Source organism: Rhododendron vialii, chromosome 12a (assembly GCF_030253575.1).
Source record: "Rhododendron vialii isolate Sample 1 chromosome 12a, ASM3025357v1".
In the NCBI taxonomy this organism is placed as follows: domain Eukaryota; kingdom Viridiplantae; phylum Streptophyta; class Magnoliopsida; order Ericales; family Ericaceae; genus Rhododendron; species Rhododendron vialii.
In genome coordinates this window covers 19,226,768-19,248,077 of record NC_080568.1, presented here as the reverse complement: position 1 = coordinate 19,248,077, position 21,310 = coordinate 19,226,768, and the positions used below count along the sequence as shown (strand labels likewise).

The 21,310-nt window shown below is 40.7% G+C and overlaps 2 protein-coding genes across 2 annotated transcripts; one reads left to right on the top strand and one right to left on the bottom strand.

The window, feature by feature from the left end:
* The first annotated feature begins 3,138 nt into the window (after positions 1-3,138).
* On the top strand, positions 3,139-3,930 carry LOC131309961 (cold shock domain-containing protein 3-like). Its single transcript, XM_058336689.1, has one exon. The coding sequence runs from the start codon at positions 3,235-3,237 to the stop codon at positions 3,649-3,651; it is 417 nt and encodes a 138-aa protein (XP_058192672.1). The 5' UTR covers positions 3,139-3,234; the 3' UTR covers positions 3,652-3,930.
* Positions 3,931-5,894: 1,964 nt separating this feature from the next.
* Positions 5,895-19,213, bottom strand: LOC131309960 (lipoxygenase 6, chloroplastic). Its single transcript, XM_058336688.1, has 9 exons — positions 18,567-19,213; positions 17,115-17,392; positions 16,782-17,019; positions 16,182-16,511; positions 15,940-16,025; positions 15,735-15,848; positions 8,136-8,437; positions 7,421-7,687; positions 5,895-6,858 (listed from the first exon to the last, which is right to left on the bottom strand). Exons 1-9 carry the CDS (start codon positions 18,946-18,948, stop codon positions 6,099-6,101), a joined length of 2,757 nt encoding a protein of 918 aa, XP_058192671.1. The 5' UTR covers positions 18,949-19,213; the 3' UTR covers positions 5,895-6,098.
* Between the last annotated feature and the right edge of the window lie 2,097 nt (positions 19,214-21,310).

The window sequence follows — 21,310 nt, the reverse complement described above, 5'->3', positions numbered from 1 at the left end:
GAAAGCTATTCGCCAACGCCTTAAGAAAGCACAAGAAAGAACAACCGAACAAGTCAAGGTGATCCGCCAAAGATTGTTGACCACTCAAAGTAGACAAAAGAACTATGTTGATCGTCGTCGTCGCCCATTGTCATTTGAAGAAGGGGACCGCGTATTCCTTAAAGTATCGCCTCGTAGGGGTTTATCGCGTTTTGGGAAGAAAGGGAAGCTTTCGCCACGTTATATTGGGCCGTTTGATATCATTGAGAAGATTAGGGAGGTCGCGTATCGTTTGGCTTTGCCACCGAAGCTATCGGGTGTACATGACGTGTTCCACGTGTCTATGTTAAGGAAATATGAACCGGACCCGTCGCACGTGCTAGAATGGTCCGAACTTGAGTTGGAGGCCGACGTGTCTTATGGAGAGGAACTGACACGTATCCTAGATTCGCGCGATCAAGTACTAAGGGGTAAGACGATACCGTTAGTGCGAGTCTTGTGGAGCAATCAGGGTAGAGAAGAGTCGACGTGGGAAAGGGAGGACGAAGTTAGAGAGAAGTATCCGCACCTATTTTCGGAATGAACCAATGTGAGTGTTTAAGATTTACGTGTCGTGATAATTGACTTGTTGCATAAGATTAATGGCTATGATTGTTGCATGCATATATGATGTATATGTTAGCTAGCCTTGGCTAGGAAAATTTCGAGGACGAAATTCCTTTAAGGAGGGTAGAATGTAGAGACCCGTATTTATTTTAATTAATTTTAAATGTTTATTGAGAAAGAAGTAAGGAATAATGGTGTTTATGTGATTTGAGGTCAAAGTGAAAGAATTGATTGTAGAAGGATACAATGTGTAGTTTACATATATGTGAGTATATATAAGAGGGTGAGAGAGAGCATGGAATCATTTTCCCTCTTTTTTTCCCTCACCGGCTCTCTCTCTCTCCCTCTCCGGTCTCTCTCCCTCTCTCTTGCTCTCTCACCAAAACTCCTCAAAACCTTTGCAAACTAACCTTCATTCCTCGTTCTACACATGATTTTGGGCTTGTTCCTCGTCGATTAAAGCTCGGTGTGGAGTATTTCGGTCGAATCAAGGTTTTCGGAAAGCTAGGGCTCATATTTTCGTGGGTTTCGTTCTTCGGCCTCGAGGTAGGGATTCTACCTCTCGATATATGTGATAGTAGTGCTCTCCTTGCTTGAAATCGTGTCTATTATTGTTGTTGTTGTTGTTGTTGTGGTTGGATTCCTTGAAATCTGCAGAAAATCTGCTCGAACACCCATTTGTATCGATACTGCTCTTCTCAGTATCGATACAGGAATCTCTGGAACGAACTTAGTTATTGAAGTATCGATACTGATTTAATTGTATCAGTATCGATACAATCGTCTCTGGAACCTTTTTAAGGCCAGTTGTATAGATACTGAAATTCGCAGTATCTATACTTCAATGCCTTAGGGCCAAGGTTTGTTCCTTGTTTCGACTCCATTGTCTTGACCCCCGATCGCTTCTAACTTGTTCCAAACATCACCAAATCACTTCATAACATTATCGCTCATATTCGTTGAGTTCGTTGTGTATCTTTGCAACCCGCGCCCCTTATTTGGTATAATTGGACGTTGATTTCCATATGGACTTTGATTAAATTGAAATGACACGTTATGTGAGTACGAGATTCTTGAACACTTATCGACACAACGAGAACATTTGGGGCCCATCGACGGGTGGGTGCCTGGCAAGGGATTTCGAGGTCCCATAATCAGCCCGGCAGGAGCTAAAGCTAATATTGAACACTCAAGGCCTAACCCTCTCGGTGGGCGCTTGGCAGGGGATATCGGGGTCCCATAATTAGCCCGGCAGGAGCTTTGGCTCATGACACTTAACGTGAAGCGATGTTGGACACATGGAAAGTGAAACGGTTAAAGATTGAGGTGTATACCAAATTTCATACTGAGTTTGTTGGATTGTTAAGCCTTGGTTATTGCCTATTGTGTGGTCTGCATCCCGTTCTTCCTTGTGATCATCCTTGCATTTCTCTTGCATAGAATATTAGCGTAGAATTTCCTACTGGGCTAGTGTAGCTCAAGCTTAATATCATTTTCAGATACTAACTCAGGGCAATAGTATGCACGATTGAAATGCTTGAAGGAGGAATTATTTTTGAAAGTTAACGATTGAGGAGTTACTTAGGCATCTTTGTAAATCTCTTTTGAAGATGTATTTGTAACTTAATTTGTAAATCTTTTGACTATGAAATATTGTAACCCTTAACTCTTGAATATTCAGTACTTGTGTTAATTTGGGCCTCGGAGCCAAAGATGTAATATTTTAGGGAATGCTACATTATTTTGGTTATCGTACGGATTATGGCGAGGTTTTATTTATGGAAATCATTCATATTTATGTTAAAAATCGAGGGTGTGACAAATTATTTTGAGAGATAATCGTGGTTATCTTGTCGATGGGAGAAGATTTAGGATCTCATCTATTTCGGCTTTTCTTGCAGAGGAATCTGTTCTTCGTGAAGCATGTCTTTTCGTCAAAGTCTTGAACCTTTCCTCCGTTTGCTTTGAGAATGATAATGCGTGGCTTATTTCTTTAAGTGTTTCGGAATTTGTTTTTCCATGGAAAGCTTTGGCAATTATCCTTATTTATGATATTCGTTTGCTTTGATATGAGACTTTCTTTCTGCTGGAACCCCTGGGAAGGAAATGAGGCTGATCATTGGATTGCCTCCTCTCAAGCCTTTGGCTTAGGTCTAAATTGGGTTGTTTCCCCCGCAGTTTTGGTTTCTATTTTATAATGACGCTCTTGTTTATTTTTTTTGACCCCCTTGCACTTTTTTTTTTTTTGGGTTGTTAAATTTTACCCTTTTATTTATTTATTTATTTATTTATTTATAGTAATATCAAATTATATGATTATAAAGGGTAGTTTTGTAATCCTATATGAATGAAAACAAAAAATGGAGTAAACTTGAATAAAAAAGGAGTGTGAAAATCAATTTCTTTTATTGAGTTTGAATTGATCAAGTGGTGGTTCTGTTATTAGCTGATTTTACTGGAGATGTATATTCCGTATTTTTCTCAATGATTGTTTCCTATTTTTTAGGTAGGTGGTTGTATTAGACTCTATTTATCAGTTTTGAGAAAAGTGAAGGTAGAGAAGAATTTTACCCGAAATTTGGTTTATCTTGGAGGTTTTTAGGTTCCCTTTGTTTTGGGAGGAGAGTTGGTAGTTCAATTGATATATCAATGGCGGAGGAGACATCGAGAGGTGGCCACAGCAGTGTTTATGCGCTTGGTAGCGGCAGTGGGGGAGGCGCTGGTTGCGGGTTGAACAGCGGCGGGGGTTGTGGTACTTGTGGGGAGAGTGGGCACTCAGTGAGGGAGTGTACAAGTGGAGACCCCTTGTTCTTACAAAGAGGGGAAAGGGTTTACAAAGCTTGTTATAACTGCGGCTCTATCGATCACTTGGCGAGAGAATGCAATCGTGGCCGCGGTGGTGGAGGGGCGTGCTATACTTGCGGGGGACAAGGCCACTTGGCAAGGGAGTGCCTGAGTGGTGGAGGGGCATGCTATACTTGCGGGGGTCAAGGCCACTTGGCAAGGGAGTGCCCGAGGGGTGGAGGTGGTGGTGGTGGTGGAAGATTCGGTGGCAGTGGAAAATGATAATGCCCTAATAAGTCAGGAGCTTGAAAAAGAGTAATCGGATTGATTGATCTCTTTTTCTTACCTTCTTTTGTTGCCTTCTATTTACGGAGAAAGCTAATTCTGTTCAGCTTTTCTTTTTGGTGGGTTATAGGTTGGATTTTTCTTTTGACAAAATGGGTGCCCAAACCAATATGCTCGAACCTCGCCTAATCTTATAATACCAATCTCATCGGTTTCCTCATTGATGCACTTCTCAATTGCTATGCTTTTGGTATATCAGTGAATTTCATTTTTTCATCTTGGTGAAGTGTTTATATCTCCAAATTTAATTGATCCGATTGGTTAATGTTGCTTGACCTTTAGTGAGAAACCGGTCGCTACTTAGTAGTTTTTTGGATCTCCGGTACGGCTACACCCTGCCATACTAGTACTATCCAAAATTCACACCTGTATCGGCTAGTTCCTGCTACGTATCGCATCATAACCGGTTTTTTGCCCGCCAGACGACCGCTACCGGTGCTTTGGTGCCAAAAACGATTTCAAAAAGTTCACAACCGTTAAAGTCGATTTCTGCTCCGTAACATTCGATACTCTCACTATCGTTACACTTGTACCGCTATCGCTATTTGATTTTATACATGTGCATTTCGCAAGTAAAACGCAGGGTCCAAACAAGCGAAAAATTGGGGAAACCACGAACGTACACTGAAGATGAAAAGAATGTGCGATATTTTCATGTAATGTAAATGTATTATTTTTAACAATTAAAATATTTTACATCAAAACAAATGAGCCATTACTTTTGCTACCGATAGAGTGTTTCCATACTAAGCGTAAGTTATGGTTACATCATCTGACATAAAAATAGGCTCATGAAGCAACCAAACTTCCTGCATCCTCAGCACTACAGCTTATAGGTTGCTAACTAGCAAAATGCAATGAAAGAGTGGTGATTGTTGGGACACAAGTTTTGACACAAGAATGTGTAAACTATCTTGTGTGGAACTCCAACGCGTGGGACCCATTTTGGAGTCTCATGTATATGATCGGAGCCATTCAATTTGTTTAAAACATGTTTTAAGAGTTCCCATAAAAATCAAACTCATTCGGATATTGGTAAGGGCATGATCGGTATTTGTCCCTAAATTTAACAAGATAAAAACTGAATGAATCGATCAAGCTCTTACTGATATGCTAATGGGTTGATTTTTTTTACGGAAACTCATAAAAACATACTTTAGACAAATTGAACAACTCCAATTTTTGTATGAAAACTTGTGTTTCCGGAATCGGAGGTTCATTGGTGCGTTCATACTTTGTTTGAGTCTATTTGATCGTTTTAAGTACTTTTTGGTTTTTTGTCTTTGGCTAGCACTTTATCTCTTTTGAGACTGCTAATTTTAGATATAAATTTTTGGCACAATATGCGTCAAGCATAAGTTTGTGTTGGGGTGATAGACATCAATTGCCTTGTGTTTTTCTTTTTTTGCTTAGATAATTACTTTTGTTTTGTCCAAAATTTTTCTGATGAACTCCGTTATGTAATTGCCGTTGGGATTTTATAAATATAATCTCACATCTCACTTGTTGACAAAAAAAAAATGTATTGAGGATAAAATTAAAATTTTGAAAGTTGTTAACAAATTGGTTATCATCAAATTTTGAGTTGGGAAAGTCTCACGAATATACATATCTTCTCCGTATCAGTCTGTCCGAAATATTAAAATTAACTGTGTTCTTTTTTGGTTACCAAAAATCATGTCATAGTCAGAAGAGATGGTCCAGTCTATGTGCAAGGACAAAGCACCCGCCACACCTATCAAAACTAACGTTGGAATTCTTGATTGCTCTGTGCCTTTTCCCGGCGTCTGGCTATAAAATGTACACGAGGGAGAAGAGGAGGCAGAGGGAGAAGAGGAGGCAGAGGCAGGAGAGCGCGAGGCAAGAGAGGGAGAAGAGTGAACTGATAGGTGTACTGTTAATCTTTTGCTCCGTATCATCAATTCATCTGCACTCCTTGTTAATTCACTGGTGAATTTTTTAAGCCTCGACTATCTTCCCATTAGAATGGAGGCGTTCGGTTTGGAAGCTATTTTTGAATCAACCATTTATTCTCAAATTCAGAAGTTTTTGTGATGCTTCCAGCAGTTACTGAGGGTTAGAGTAGGAATATTTCATCCCTGAACTATTCTGTTCTTGTTCATTTTGTTCCTACTAATATTAAAGCCTTGTTCGGGAAAAAAGGCAAAAAGAAAAGACACAGCAGCCAAAAAACAGTTGTGTATACTATAACCCCTTGAAATTAATCCCTTGTGTCGTCAATACAACATGATACTCAAACTAATTTACAAAATTCCGTCTTAACAAGCCTACATAGCCTCCTGCCACTTATTAAATCAAATACTGACAAATCAAGGATCGGTACCTAAATAGTAAAGGAGGAAAATTGAGACTCAACGCCATTGTCAAATGGAGATGCTGTTGGGGACGCCACGACCAGTCACCCCGGGGCCCGATGACGGAAGAAGCAGTTCATACGGAGGAATACCAGCACCAGTTCGGTTCCTTAGATGACTATCCTTATTTCTACCATGAATCGTCTTCTCAATCTCCTCTAATTTAGAGGAAAATTTCTCAAACAGCTTTTGAACTTCATGGTCATTGATACGTTGACCCTGAATATTGTGCACCTGACCCAGATACTCCTCGTCTGGAGAGTGAGTTGACAAAGTGTCTTGGACCGCCATTACTTTTGTCGCTTGGAGTTGAGTTGGCAAAGAGGATAAAAAAGTTTGTTGAGGGTTTTGCATGAACTTCTCATATTCAGGCTCATCTTCTTGAGGAATGAGTCTTCTCATTATGGTTGGACGGTTAGGAACATACCCTCCAAATGGGTATTGCCCAAAATTTATAGCCGCATGTTGGCCTGAAGCGATCCAAATCATCGTGGTTAAAATCCCGGATAAGTCCTCTTTTGTGTTGAGTTTTGGCCACCAAGGCTCGTTCCTTTTATCGTAGTGGCCCTTGTTTTTTATCTCATTCCACCACGATTGGAGCTCAATGTCAGATGTGACTGAGTTGGGTTCAGAGTAGAAGTGGCGAACATAGGACTCTACCAAGTCTTTTATAGCTGACCATATGAGAAGACCATCTGCTGCATAAGGGTAGTCTTCAATCACAAGTTTTATGCCACAGGGCATTGAAGGATCCTCCACAGCCATGCCCCTGAAATTTCATATATCACCAGTGTGAGTTTGACATGGTTGCTCGGTAACCTCAGTTCAAAGGCAGAAATTTCATTAATTTTGTACAAAGAGACCAGTTGAACAGTAAGAAGGCATCAGACTCTGCATAAAGGGCTATGTGACAAAGAAAATTGGTTTGGTTTCAACTTCAAGAGGAATACATAAATTCCTGTGTTTTACCCGAAACATAACCAAATGCATCTTGAAGTACCCTATGACTACGAGAATCTTGCATTACTTATATGTTTTTTCTTCCAATGAAAAATTCCCCCCAAACAAAACCAATTAACATTTTGTTTATGGTCTTCAAATCTTCAGAGATCTAAACATGTTTCAACTGGTTTAAATGTTGAGAACGCATATGTTTTTGGTTTGCAACCATTTACAAATTTTCACGTCTCTAACCTCATTTTGTCATTTCCCTTGAGTTTTTGGCACATTCCCGAAATGTTACTGAAACGTTTCCGTTTCCAAGTTTCCTGGTACAGCATACATTTTGTTTTTGTGAACATAACAAACACAAAATGCATTAGAAAGCTAACCTCCGAATTAAATCTGCTGGCAGAGCTTCCATATCGAATCGCCACATACTCTTGTAGGCAGCAGAACTTATTTCCATGGAATACTTTCCAGGACTAAAACAAGCCTCGATTATTCCCCCACCGTTTATTAGACTTTGTCTTGCAAGAGCGTTGATTTCTAGAGTGTAGCGCATATGAGGATGGAGCAGCTTGTAGATAGGGTGCATTGAGCTAAGCTGCCTATGAGTAGCAATTATGTAAGATTCCATGCAAGCATGAGTCCTCAACCTGAATGCCAAACCACCGTCATTAAAAGCGTGACTTTGATGCAACCAATACTTTCAGTCTTACTGAGATTCAGAATTTCAGTTTTACATTCCTTCCTGCCAATCTTCTTTGACCCAAGTAAAATATCAAAAAACAAGATGATTTCTAATGACAAAAGGTCGAAATTTAACAGGTCAAAGATTGAAGCTTGATATCCATTCACATTAAAACCTCAAGTATGAGGTAATTGCATCAATTTCTTTGAGTCTTAGAGACTCCAAAACTCAGTTTCACAATGCTTTTATCCAATCATATCCAACCAAATTCAAATGTCACAAATCTGGCTGAGAACAAAATGATTTTGTATAAGAAAGCATCAGATTTGACGTGCTCAAAGATTGAAGGCCTTGATTTTGATTCAAAACTTGAAACCTTGCAAATTTGGTAGGTATTGAAATTATAGTCTCACCAGTGGTTCACTAGTTGATGGACCCCAGCATCATTCGAACAAACATGAGCTTTGGCTAGCTTCCAAATCCAATGAGTAGTATTATCATGTCCATGAGTGTAAACACGTTTGTTTCCTGGTGAAGAAGATGTTGGAGGAAGTGAAAGCTCAATAGCAATTGGCCTTAAAAACCCAGTACGGGTGTAGAAGAAAATTGTCCTCGAGGCATAAGCTTTTCTCCCAGGCAAGGAGTTCATCTTCTCGATAAATGGCAAAACCATGTCGTAATAATCGAGTATAAATAACTTCTTTTTCTCGATAGCCTGTGTGAAAAGTTACCAGAAACAGTCAGTAGACAAGGAAAAGAAACTAAGTGCTCTTCTTCATAAAGTCCAACATTTTTCTCTCCTTATTGTTACAGTTCTGGGAAATAATGGATTCCTGCACTAGTGCACTTTGATTGATTGAGACCAATGGAAAGCCAACTAAAGCTATTGAACAGAAAGAATTAAAGTCAATGTTTGGCATAATAGAGAATTTTCATGGATGCAAATCTTGAGGGCAAATGTGTCAAGTTAGAATTTAGGAAGCAAGAACTAACGACTGCATAACACTACAATTTCCCTCTTAAGTTGGGTCAATGCTACAGATGCACTGTCTAAAAGTCGGACTTGGTGGAGTCCCCAATGCCTAGATTGTATAGTCTAGGCCTACGAAAGCACCGACAATCCTAGAGGCCAGCGTGTCCCCGTGTCCAACACGAGGACACACCGGGCATATGTGGGACACGCCACATGGCGTGTCCATTAAATTTTATTTAATTTTTTTTAGGGGGAAACGGCAGGAACTCAGGGGGACACGTATAATTTGATGTAATTTTGTAAATTTGATGTATAACTACAAGGGTTAAATGTGCAATTTTGTAAATTTTTTTTGGGGGTAAATGTGTATTCCTTCAAATATTTTGAGTTAGCAATATAATTTGATGTATATGATGCTCATTTATACAAATGCTTCATGCTGCTACATATAACTATGTTTCCAATGATATAAAATTATTATTATTTATCTTTTTCTTATTTTTGACGTGTTTTCTCCTGTGTCTGTATCCCATTTTTTTCTAGAAATCTTGTGACCCGTATCCATGTCCATATCTGTGCTGCATAGGTCTAGGCGGTAATCAAGCGTTTTTTTACAGTAGTTTTGACGTAGCGGAAATAACAAAGAGATTAGTTGCGTACTAATCAAACAAATGATATGTACTCGTAGCCACGAGCAGTTCTTGAATCTTCAAGAGAAAAAGACAAAGTCTGAATATTATTGATAAAAAAAGCTGCATAAACATTAGGTTACAACCCCTTGTATAAGAAAAAGGCGTAACTCTAGCAAAACCCTAACTCAAAAACAAAAATTCCCAAAATTTGGGAAAAATAATAAAATTGAAAAAAGGAAACAAAAACATGACTTTCCCAAAAAGAATCAACTCCTATGGAATTATACGCTAAAAGTTATTAACAAAACAAATATTTCCTAAAATAGCAAAAACGTCCAATTGAAGGCCTAAACGAAGGAATTAGGCCGAAAAACACCACCACTCACGACTTAGGGTAGTGAGTATTGATCGCAGCGTGAAAATGAGTCAGCCCACCAAGTTTGGGCCCGATCCGAGCTTGTCCGAAAGTTGCTAAATCGGGTAATTTACAATTAAACAACGTTTGGACTTCCGAGACTTCGACCGGTCCAATTGATCATGAAATTGGGCCTCCACGTATTCTACATCAGTCCCCTCTGCTTCGAAAGAACTCGACCAAGAGTTCAAATCTGGATAAAGTGGCTCCTCAGAATAGTACTCAAATAGATCAGCAACATTGAAAACCTTGGAAATCTTCATAGTCTCAGGCAGATCAATCACATAAGCATTATCACCAATTTTTTTTACAACCTTGTATGGACCATACTTCCTTGGTTTCAACTTGTTGTAGGTTCCCACAGGAAACCTCTCCTTGCTAAAAAGACCATAACAGAATCACCCTCCTGAAACAATTTCTCACGCCTACGCTTATCCGCAGCCCGCTTGTACTTCACATTCGTCTCAGCCAACTTCTGTTTCACCTGCTCCTGCACCTCTTGAGCCTGCTTAGCCATTAGCTGCAACACTAACTCCAGGCCCTCGTGAAAACTGAACCAAATCTGCCACATGCTTTGGAGGGGTCACATATACCACAGAAAAATGTGATTTTCCCGTAACACTGTGAACTACATTATTGAAAGCAAACTCAGCTTGCGGTAAAGCAAAATCCCACTGTTTCGGCTTGTCCCCACAAATACTATGAATCAAATTTCCCAAACTCCGGTTAGTCACCTCAGTTTGGCCATCCGTTTGTGGATGTGCAGTGGAGCTCCTTTTTAGCGACGTATCGAACATCTTCCACAAAGTTACCCAAAAATGGCTTAAGAAACTTCACATCACGGTCAAAAGTAATGGATTGAGGCACCCCATGCAAACGCACCACCTCACGGAAGCATCGGATGTTTTTCGGCAAGCAATAAAGTGCACCATCTTCGAAAATCTGTCCACTACCACAAACACAGAATCTACTCCTCGTTGAGTATGAGGCAGACCCAGCACGAAATCCATTGAAAAGTCCTCCCAGATGCTATTAGGAACAGGCAGAGGTGTGTAAAGACCAGTGTTTTGAGACTGACCTTTAGACACCTGACAAGTGTAGCACTTCCTCACCAAATTCCCAGCATCTCGCTTCAATTGAGGCCAATAATATTGTTCCTCCAAACTGGCCACAGTTTTATCCCTCCCTAAGTGTCCACTTAATCCTCCACCATGTAAGTCTCGGATTAAGCTTTCCCTTAAGGAAGACTTTGGAATACACAAGCGATTGCCTCGAAACAAATACCCATCAGTAATATGGAAATCACTCATAGGCCGATTTTGCACACATACATCCCAAATATCTTTAAAGTCATCATCCTCTGGGTACAGCTCCTTCAGAAATTCAAAGCCCACAATCTCATGTGCCAAGGTCACCAATAGATCAGCTCGACGACTCAAAGCATCAACCACACGATTTGTTATACCAGACTTATGCCAAATAGTAAAAGGAAATTTCTGCAAAAACGTCACCCAACGCACGTGCATACCATCCAGCTTCTTCTAACTATTGATAAATTTCAGCGCCTGATGATCAGTATACAAAACAAACTCCCTTTGAATCAGATAATGCTCCCAATGTTTGAGAGCGTGCACCACGCATAGAATTCCTGATCATACGTACTCCACTTCTGCCTTGCTTCACTTAACTTCTCACTAAAGAAAGCCACCGGCCTTTTTTCTTGGGACAGTACAGCCCCAATACCAATCCCACTAGCATCGCACTCAACTTCGAAAATCTTTTCAAAGCTAGGTAGTGCCAAAACCGGCGCACTGCACAACTTCTCCTTAATCACCATAAAGCTCTTCTTTGCTTCATCTCCCCATAAGAACTTGCCTTTCTTCAAACACTCAGTGATCGGTACCACAATAGAACTGAAATTCCGAATAAAACGCCGATGGAAAGTGGCCAACCCATGGAAGCTTCGAAACTAAGTAACAGATTTCGGCGTTGGCCAGTCACGAATGGCTCGAACCTTATCTTCATCCACATGAATCCCATCAGAACTAACCACATAGCCCAAGAAACTGCACTTCTTGAGTTGAATGTACAACTTATTTTCTTGCAGCACCATCAACACTTGGTGCACGTGCTCCACATGCTCCTCTTCGAACTTACTATAGATCAGTATGTCGTCGAAATAAACGACGACAAACTTTCTAGTAAAATGTTGCAAAATCTGATTCATAATTCGCATAAAAGTGCTTGGCGCATTAGAAAGGCCGAATTGCATAACCAGCCACTCGTAAAGGCCATCCTTAGTTTTGAACGCTGTCTTCCACTCATCGCCGGGTCGGATACGAATCTGATGGTACCCGCTTCGCAGATCGATTTTTGAAAACCACTTCGACCCATACAACATATCCAGCATATCATCCAAACGCGGAATAGGAAACCTGTACTTGATGGTAATCTTGTTAATAGCTCAACTATCAACACACATACGCCAACTACCATCCTTCTTTGGCGTTAACAAAGCTAGAACACCACAAGGACTCAGACTCTCTCGGATATGTCCTTTCTACAATAGCTCTTCTACTTTTTCTCTCAGGATCTCATTCTCTTTAGGACTCCTACGATAATGTGGTAAGTTGGGCAAACTTGCCCTAGGCACCAAATCAATCTGATGCTGAATATCCCTCATGGGAGGGAGTTCATTAGGCACATCATCAGTAACCAGCTCCTCAAACTCTTCCAGTAACGGTTGTATCTGTTTAGGCACTGAAATCACTGCCTCGTTCACTCCGTGCACAACCAACGATTTTACCACCATTGCAAATTGCATAAACTTGTTCAGACTCTTTCAAACCTGCAACAAACTCAGCTTCAGAACTAGCAATGATTAAAAACGAGGACCCCTCTACTTTAGAAAGCTTGACAGACAACTTATGATTGGTGGGTACCATAACAACCTTATGGGACTCCCAATTAAAACAGTAAGTGTTGTCACGACCCTTATAAACAACGTCTACATCAAACTGCCAGGGCCTACCTAACAGCACATGACTAGCATCCATCTCAATAACATCACAAGTAACTTCAGCTCTATAAAATTTTCCAATTGAAAGAGGAAGTTTACAGATTTGAGTTACCTTCACCGTGGGGCCCTTTTTGATCCACCCAATGCTGTAAGGCGCGGGATGGGGTTCCGTTGACAACTTCAAATACTCCACTAGTCTCCTTGCCACAAAATTCTCGCAACTCCCACTGTCCACAATTAAATCACAAACTTTCTGGTTGACTGAACAGCGCGATCGAAATATGCTATGACGTTGGCTAGAACCCTCCGATTTTGGAGCGAACAGCACCCGTTGAACCACACAATTGACCCGTTCCCCATCTTCCTCGGCATAATCCACATCATCAAAATCATCCTCATAATCTTCTTCAACGTGCCCGTCTTCTTCTACTAGGCCCACCTTCCTATTTGGGCATGCGTTAGACAAGTGACCGAGTTTGTTACACCGAAAGCACTTGTCACCCCTCGGTTTGGCATAAGGGTTCGGATCCTTGGCCACGTTTCTGTTGTTAGAGCCACCCGCCTGGTTAGGTCCTCCAAACTTCGTTCCACCACCAGCAACACCCTTTGATTGAAACGCTGGAACCCCATGCTGCTTTTCCTTCCCCCTTTCAGAAGAAGGAACAAACGACTCCCCCGGACCTCGGCGGAATCCTGAAGTGGTCGGTTTACGCTCAAACTGCTCGGCCTTCAAAGATAGGTTATAGGCTTCCTCAACGTCCCACACAACCTGCATCCCAATTCTCTCCTGAATTGAAGGCTTCAATCCATTCATATATCTGGCTACGCGCTGACCTTCAGTTTCATTCAGATTATTACGATCTGAAAGTCGACGAAATTCAGTTGCGTAGTCAAACACAAACTTAGATCCCTGCGAACAGTTTTGATATGACCGGAATAGATGTTGATCATAATCAGGCGGCAAGAATCTTTCCATCATCAGTTGCTTCATCCGGTGCCATGTCCTCACAGGCTCTTTTCCCTGCCTGTACCGTTTCATTTGTAACTGATCTCACCAAACTGCAGCGCCGCTCTTCAACTTGTAGGCGACCAACTTCACCTGTTTGGTCTCAGAAACCTCCATCATATTAAGAAATCTCTCAACCTCAGAAAGCCAGTCAAGAAAGTCCTCAATATGCAGATTACCGTTGAACGTGGGAAGGTCCACCTTCACTTTAAAATCATCAAACCACTGTTGTTGCCGTGCTGGACAGCGTCCTCTCTGTACCTCTTCTTCATCTTCAGGTTCAGAATCTTCAGTATCAGCAGTATCAGCACGATGACGAAGGTTCCTTGCAACCCGTCAATCACCGGGTGGGCCTCGGGCAAATCCTTCAGCGCGCTCCCGGTCTTGGTTACGAGGTTGACGATGGGCAAACCCCACCGCACGTTCCTCCTCAACCCTTTCTGGCCTTCGGCGATTTTGTAGAGTCAACTCCTGCAGCAACTCACGGATCTGAGCGAACTGAGTGTGAGTATCCTGACGGATCTCGGTTAATTGTGCCTGTTGATCCTCCACCATCCTCCTTAGGTCAGTAAGCCCACGACCAACGTCAATGGGTGCGTCTTCTTCTGTGTTTGTTGCCATCGAACCAGGCAAAGCCTTGCTCTGATACCACTGGACGCAGCGGAAATAACAAAGAGATTAGTTGCGTACTAATCAAACGAATGATAGGTACTCGTAGCCACGAGCAGTTCTTGAATCCTCAAGAAAAAAAAACAAAGTCTGAATATTATTGATAAAAAAAGCTGCATAAACATTAGGTTACAACCCCTTTTATAAGAAAAAGGCGTAACCCTAGCAAAACCAACTCAAAAACAAAAATTCCCAAAATTTGGGGAAAATAATAAAATTGGAAAAAGGAAAGAAAAACATGACTTTTCCAAAAAGAATCTAACTCCTACGGAATTATACGCTAAAAGTTATTAACGAAACAAATATTTCCTAAAATAGCAAAAACGTCCAATTGAAGGCCTAAACGAAGGAATTAGGCCGAAAAACACCCCCAGTCACGACTTAGGGTTGTGAGTACTGATCGCAGCACGAAAATGAGTCAGCCCACCAAGTTTGGGCCCGATCCGAGCTCGTCCGAAAGTTGCTAAATCGGGTAATTTACAATTAAACAACGTTTGGACGTCCGAGGCTTCGACCGGTCCAATTGATCATGAAATTGGGCCTCCACGTGTTCTACATCAAGTTTGGCAATTAGCTGCCGATTTAATCGGCTCAACAAGGAAAATTTCAAAATTTTTAGATTATGTTGTTATAGGTTGTTAAGTGTTATTTTAACAAAATCTATACTATATATAATACATGCCAAACCCCAAATCGGCTATCCAAAGGACCCAAACCTCTTCTCTTGTCTCATTGGCAATCCCCGATCGAACTTTGTGTTTGACTAGTTATTTGTTGTTACTTTGGTCTTAATTCATTTCTTTCTAGTCTTATGTCACTTCTTACTCAAAACATTGTGGTGCGGGGTGGGGGAATTATTTTTGAAAAATTGGAAAACTCGACTAATCTTTGGCCGCCAGTGACACCACCTAGTCAGCCTAGGTGCCCCTTGTCCTCCCGACTTGTGCCTAGCAATTTGTAGAACATTATCTGTAGGGCGTGATGAAAAAAATTGACATGAAGATTCACTAAGAACATATTGAACATGGTATTAAGTGAGCTCATATAAAATCTTTCAGAGCAGATTGGATGGTTAACGTCTGCATCAAATTTCAAGCATACAACACTATTAGGTAGCTAGCTTAGAAAGGAAATTTGGGATCTCTCAATGTATTAAAAGAGGCTAATTACCACAGTACCGTTTTTCTACTTCCAAACAATAGGCTTGCCATATATATATGTTTATAATGGAATGAATAGTCATATTCCAATAGCAGGAAAGACATGAATCCATAAACATAATGCATTCAGGTTAGGACCTCATCAACGCTCATTCCATGCTGAAGTAATTCTTGTTCTATCAAATCTTTTGTTATTGCAGACTCCGGTGGACCATAAACTGCTGGATCTAGTTTGCTGAGAAGCGGAAACTCCTGATAAAAACACAGCAAACCTTAAAGGCCTCTAAATGTTGGGAATGGGAAATTCATTTTGCAACAAACTGGAAATTCAAGTGGAGCATACCCTCAATAGTTCAATGCCCACTGGGTTGACCCCTGCTAGCGTTTGGCGTGCAAACTCATTATCCCGCAGCCACACAAATCTATCCCCTGCAAATAGGATAAATAAAGTAAAGAGTTTTGTGAAATAAATACTCGCACCACCCATGAATTAGATTTTAGAAGTGATCTGAAATGTGGCTGTGAAATTATACCGAAAATCATCTCAAGGTAACATCGAATACAAAAGAAACATAGAGAGCATACTTTTAATTATGGCTGGTACTTCATACTTCAACAACCTTTGCCCAACCGTTGCGACCCTTCTCATCAAGTTGGCTACAAACTGCTTCTCAGTTATGTTTTCGTCTTCATCTTTCAAAAAAACACCATCGTTGTATAACTTATCAATCTCAGAAAAGCACTTGAAGGAGATATCGGTACTCGACAAAGAAGCAGCAATAGAAGGTATCAGATTGTGTAACAGAGCTTTCAATCTTCCAGCAGAGAAAGTGTTCTGCTTAATTTCCTCAAAAGTTTCATCACGGGGAACATATACAGGATGGGGCTTCTCAATTCTACTCTCAGAAAATGGATCTGTTAAATACCATTCAAGAAAAAGGGCATGTGAGTATAATCTAAAAGCGAATAATTAACATAATTTATTAGTTTGAGTGGGGGCACGTGACCCCATAGTTGGATGGCCCTGCACCACAATCTCTAGTATAGCCACTAGCACTATCATTTCTAGATTAGCAACTCAACACAAGATGCTGTTTTCTGTGAAACCATTTTCATTTTTCACAGAAAAGGTTTCTAGGGAAAATGTTTTATCCCAAAACAGAAAGAATGTAATATTGCAAGCACCTGACTTAGTCGGAGGTCGTCCAGTTCGACAGCGCCTAGGATAAGGCCTCTCCTCATCTCCTAGGACTGGCCTAGCTAAATCCTCGCCTTTGTCAGGATTACCCAAATCATTATAAGGGGCATAATCAAATATTCTCTCATGCATTTTCCTCTCGCCTTTCCCATTGCCTCGAATACTAAGCAAGTCTTCACGTCGAAGATCTTTAATTCCAGGAGGTGTTTGTGACGGTAAATATGTCTGTTCAAGAAAATAAGGTCACCCCTTGAGATAAACCAACCATGTTGCAATCAGAAGTGTTATCACGAGAAGAATTAGAACTGTGCCGTTCATACCTTATTTGTGAAGATAATTCTGCTTTCAGGATTATCATTCTGTGGATGTATCCATGTATCAGCAGGGAAAAATAAAGAGCCTTGTTTAAAACCATGAACAGCAATCTCCATCAAGTGGAACTCCTTTCCGTGGAAATTGGTAATGAGAATAGCCCCAGGACATCCAAAGTCAGATGGCACCCGGAAGTTAGCAGCATAGGTGACAAGGTAAGGATGGCTTAGTGGCTTAGGCAACCAGCCCCTTACATAAGATTCAATGCTCTTTCCTGACTTGGTCACTGTAAGATCATTCAGCTTCTGTCAGCACTTCCAGTCATGTAAAGAGGAAACGAAAAATAAGGCTCCATTTGCATAGATGTTCATTTGAAATGAAGAGATTTGCAATTTTACTCCATAGGAATTGTCTAATTTAGCTTTGATAGCGGATGTATGGATCTCAACATTCGGCTAGGGAGCTTTATTTATTTATTCTTTATCTGGCTTGGGAGCTTTTTCATGATGAATTTCAAAGGACTATATACAAATGGTAATTTGAAACACTTTGTGTTCGGGATAATGGTTATACAAAGATCCCAACTTTCAACCTCTAATCCATCTTCCATTCTAGTTTCACAAACCACCTATACATAGACCCCTCATTAGTCGAGGTCCACAGTTTATTAAAACAGAGCCCAAGTGTAAAAATTGGAAATTGTGGAGAGAAAATAAACCATATGCCAAACCAAACTACCCCAAACCCTAAGTCCCAATCATTTAGGTCTCGTCCACTACATGAATCTGTATTGTCCATCGAGCTCTGTCAAAGACTCTCGTTTTGTGATATCCAACGAACTTACATCATTTCGAACTACCGCCTTTAAAGTCAAATAGTTGTACAAAGAAAAGCAATCACAACCACCATACACAACATCCAAAACAGCAACAATTCAAGTTTATATCAGATGAGCTTCATTTCCATCACCAACTTTATGTGTGTGTTAGTAAGTCGCTAATAAAGCAACCAAAGGCTAGAACCCAACTCCCATTTTTTTTTCTGAATTTTTTTTCTTCTTTTCCCTTGTTCGTGCTTAGAACACATTCTAAGGGTGAGTACACAAAATTGACTAAGGCCAATTTTCCCTAATTGTCCAAACAGGCTAAACGGACTATATAAAGTTTAAAAAACGGATTTTGGGACAGACCATTCTCCTCGCATACATCAATTAAAAGTCCAAATAGCAGAAACAACTTGTCTAAACCCCATAAACTATAGACGGGCTTTTCTATGGGAAACTCACCGACTATTCAAGACAACTCATTTCCCTTCACTAAATGGACTAAACGATATTTTCCATATTTTTAATGGAAAACAAGTGGTATTTTGCCATTAGTCTGGAGACCAAAAAAACATATAGCGTGAACTCGATATCATTTTATCCCAAAACGGAAAAAAGCATATAGTATAAAACTGACCAGGATCAATCTCTTCACTGATGAGCTGGATCAGTATCCCCTGACCAATCCCATTCACGAACCACTCCCACTGATCCTCAATCTTGTCATTAATCTTCTCCTTCATCTTCTTCCTAATCGTTATCACTGCCCTCACGTCGATCCACGCGCCACTGGGAGAAGAAAACACAGACCCATTATTGTACTCATGATCTGATGATAATTTCTCCCGAGTCTTGTTGTCGCCGCCGCTGATCACCGCCCGGACCAAACCCCGACGACTCTTCTCCTTGACCTTGAACTGGAAACCCGGAACATGGGTCCCTCCGCAGATCGCCGCCGTGCGCCGGGTGGCGGCGGAGGGGTCTGGCTTGCCAGGGAGGGTTGGTTGAGCTGTAAGCATCTTTGGAAACAAGTTGTAAGCAAGAGTTGTAACTCTGTGCTGTCTGCGTATTAGCGTATACAAGTCTAGACTCTAGTGGGGGTATATAGGAACTCTGCAGTGGAACTATTCCAAGTAGGTAGTCCTTCCCGTCTCTCTGTGTGTGTGTGTGTGTGTGACAGAGAGAGAGAGAGAGACCTTCCCGTCTGTGTGTGTGTGTGTGTGTGTGACAGAGAGAGAGAGCGAGAGCTGGATGCTATGGTAGTGTAGTCTGTCAGACTTAAATTCAGATGATCTAAATTGTTTATTATTTTAACAATTTATATGTTTGGATCAATTTACTCATATTTCAATATTGCGTGCAAGAGTCTCAATTAAAACTAGAGATTTTTTTTATTCATAAATTGGTCTAACATGAGTTGATAGCATTTAAAATATTTTATACCTGAAATATTTAAATGGAGCAAATTTTTAATGAGTTTCACGCTTTAACCACTCTGTCACACCCTCGATTTTCAACATAATTAAGTAATACATTTCAATAAAAGAGAAACCTCGCATATCATATACGTTACCCAAAGGAGTTTCCCACCTGTTTAATTTACAAACAAGCCCTTAAGTTTAGATAATTACAACTTTAGTCAAAAGAAAACTTAGTGGTAATTAGTTACAAAACCATCCTTAACAAAATGAGATCTTCACAACGGTGACAAAATAACCAGTGATGTCAACTTCCAAAAGTCTTTTACTGTCAAGCACACAATGCATGCAATCCTTTGCCCAGTGTCTGAACCTGAAAAGAAGGATTTGGTTGAGCTACACTAGCCCAGTAGAGAATTCTAAGCTCAAGCTATATGCAATTTGAATGAATCATATACCGAGAATGAATGAGTATGGACAGATACGCCTATAGTACAAGTGACTACCAACAAGCTGCAAATTATCGCCTAAGAGTCCTAGACTTCACATCAAGGTCACTAGCCGTTTACTTCTTTAACTAGTTACATTATTAAACTCACGTCATTCCACATTTGTCTATAATCAAATCAAAATATCTTATTATTCTTCGTATGGTAGTACAATCTTTCTCGTGTCCACATTGATCTTCATTAAGTCCCTTAATTTCAAAACCTTTCTTTTTCTTTAATCCGGTATTTTCCATCAATAATCACTAGGGTCACCTCGGGTCTAGTTCCCTCGAGCGCAGGGTCACCCCGAGTCTTTTCCCTCAACAATAATAATCAGGTGGGGTCACCTTGGGTCTAGTTCCCTCGAGCGCAGGGTCACCCCAAGTCTTTTCCTCCAATAATATGAATCAGTTGGGTCACCTCGGGTCTAGTTCCCTCGAGCGCAGGGTCACCCCGAGTCTTTTCCCTCAATAACGACCGCTTTGGGTCACCTTTCACATCTTTCACAATCGACATCATTTCATAATCAATTTCATCACCCCTTTGATGGTTATACCACTGAATTTTAAGTAATCATTACGTGATTCCACAATTTTACACATTTATACTTCCTCTTTGTTTACATACCCGCATCTTACATGACGTACTAGGCCCATACATAAAATCCTACAATACTCTGTCCATTAGTTATTCACTTTCATTCTGCTTCCCATTTTCACAAACATCCATTCATTCAATTGAATCCAAAGACCATTTAATCAATCGCATGGTAATATAAGACCAACAATCTACCATATCGCATATACTCAAATACACACGTCCTCACCGTACCCCTATGTACATTTCCCGTACCTTCGCACACTACATATCAACCCACGACTAGACTCTACGATGCCCGATTATCTAGTTTCTATACTCGGAGTCCGTAAAAGAACGTACTAAAGGAATCTAAGAATTTTATGAGTCGAGAGAGAGAACGGATTGCACTACTACTCGTCGAATCCCTAGACATGTTCGCTCTAGTCCATTGAATGCCACTCTGAGTCAGAAACGAGTAATACTCGCCAAAACACTTGGAAGGATGCGTAAACAATCCCATTAAAGTCAATGAAAAGCTTCGACATGCGAGTTGAAAGATATATGGAAGCAGCTGAAAGATACTGCAGCAGCTCAAGAAAGCAGCTGAAAGCAGCTCAAACTCCTAATCTCCTACCGGTAGGCAGGCAAGTCCTACCGGTAGAACTTGAAAAAAAAAGGGCCAACATCTGAACAAAGCCGCTTGACCTACCGGTAGGTAAAAAAGTTCCTACCGGTAGAAGCACTTGACCTACCGGTAGGTGAGAAGTTCCTACCGGTAGAAATTGGGAACAGAAAGGTCAACAGTTGAACGAAATAATTTTTGTACTTGACCTACCGGTAGGTAAGGAATTCCTACCGGTATAAATTGAATTCGTTGAGCAGCTTGAGCAGCTTGA

Coding starts and splice junctions, on each gene's coding strand:
- LOC131309961 (XM_058336689.1), top strand. CDS start 3,235: ATGGCGGAGGAGACATCGAGAGGTGGCCACAGCAGTGTTTATGCGCTT.
- LOC131309960 (XM_058336688.1), bottom strand. CDS start 18,948: ATGCTTACAGCTCAACCAACCCTCCCTGGCAAGCCAGACCCCTCCGCC. Junction 17,393..18,566: donor CAGTGAAGAGATTGATCCTG/GTCAGTTTTATA, acceptor ATGATCTTACAG/TGACCAAGTCAGGAAAGAGC. Junction 8,438..15,734: donor ATGGAATGAGCGTTGATGAG/GTCCTAACCTGA, acceptor CTTTTCACACAG/GCTATCGAGAAAAAGAAGTT.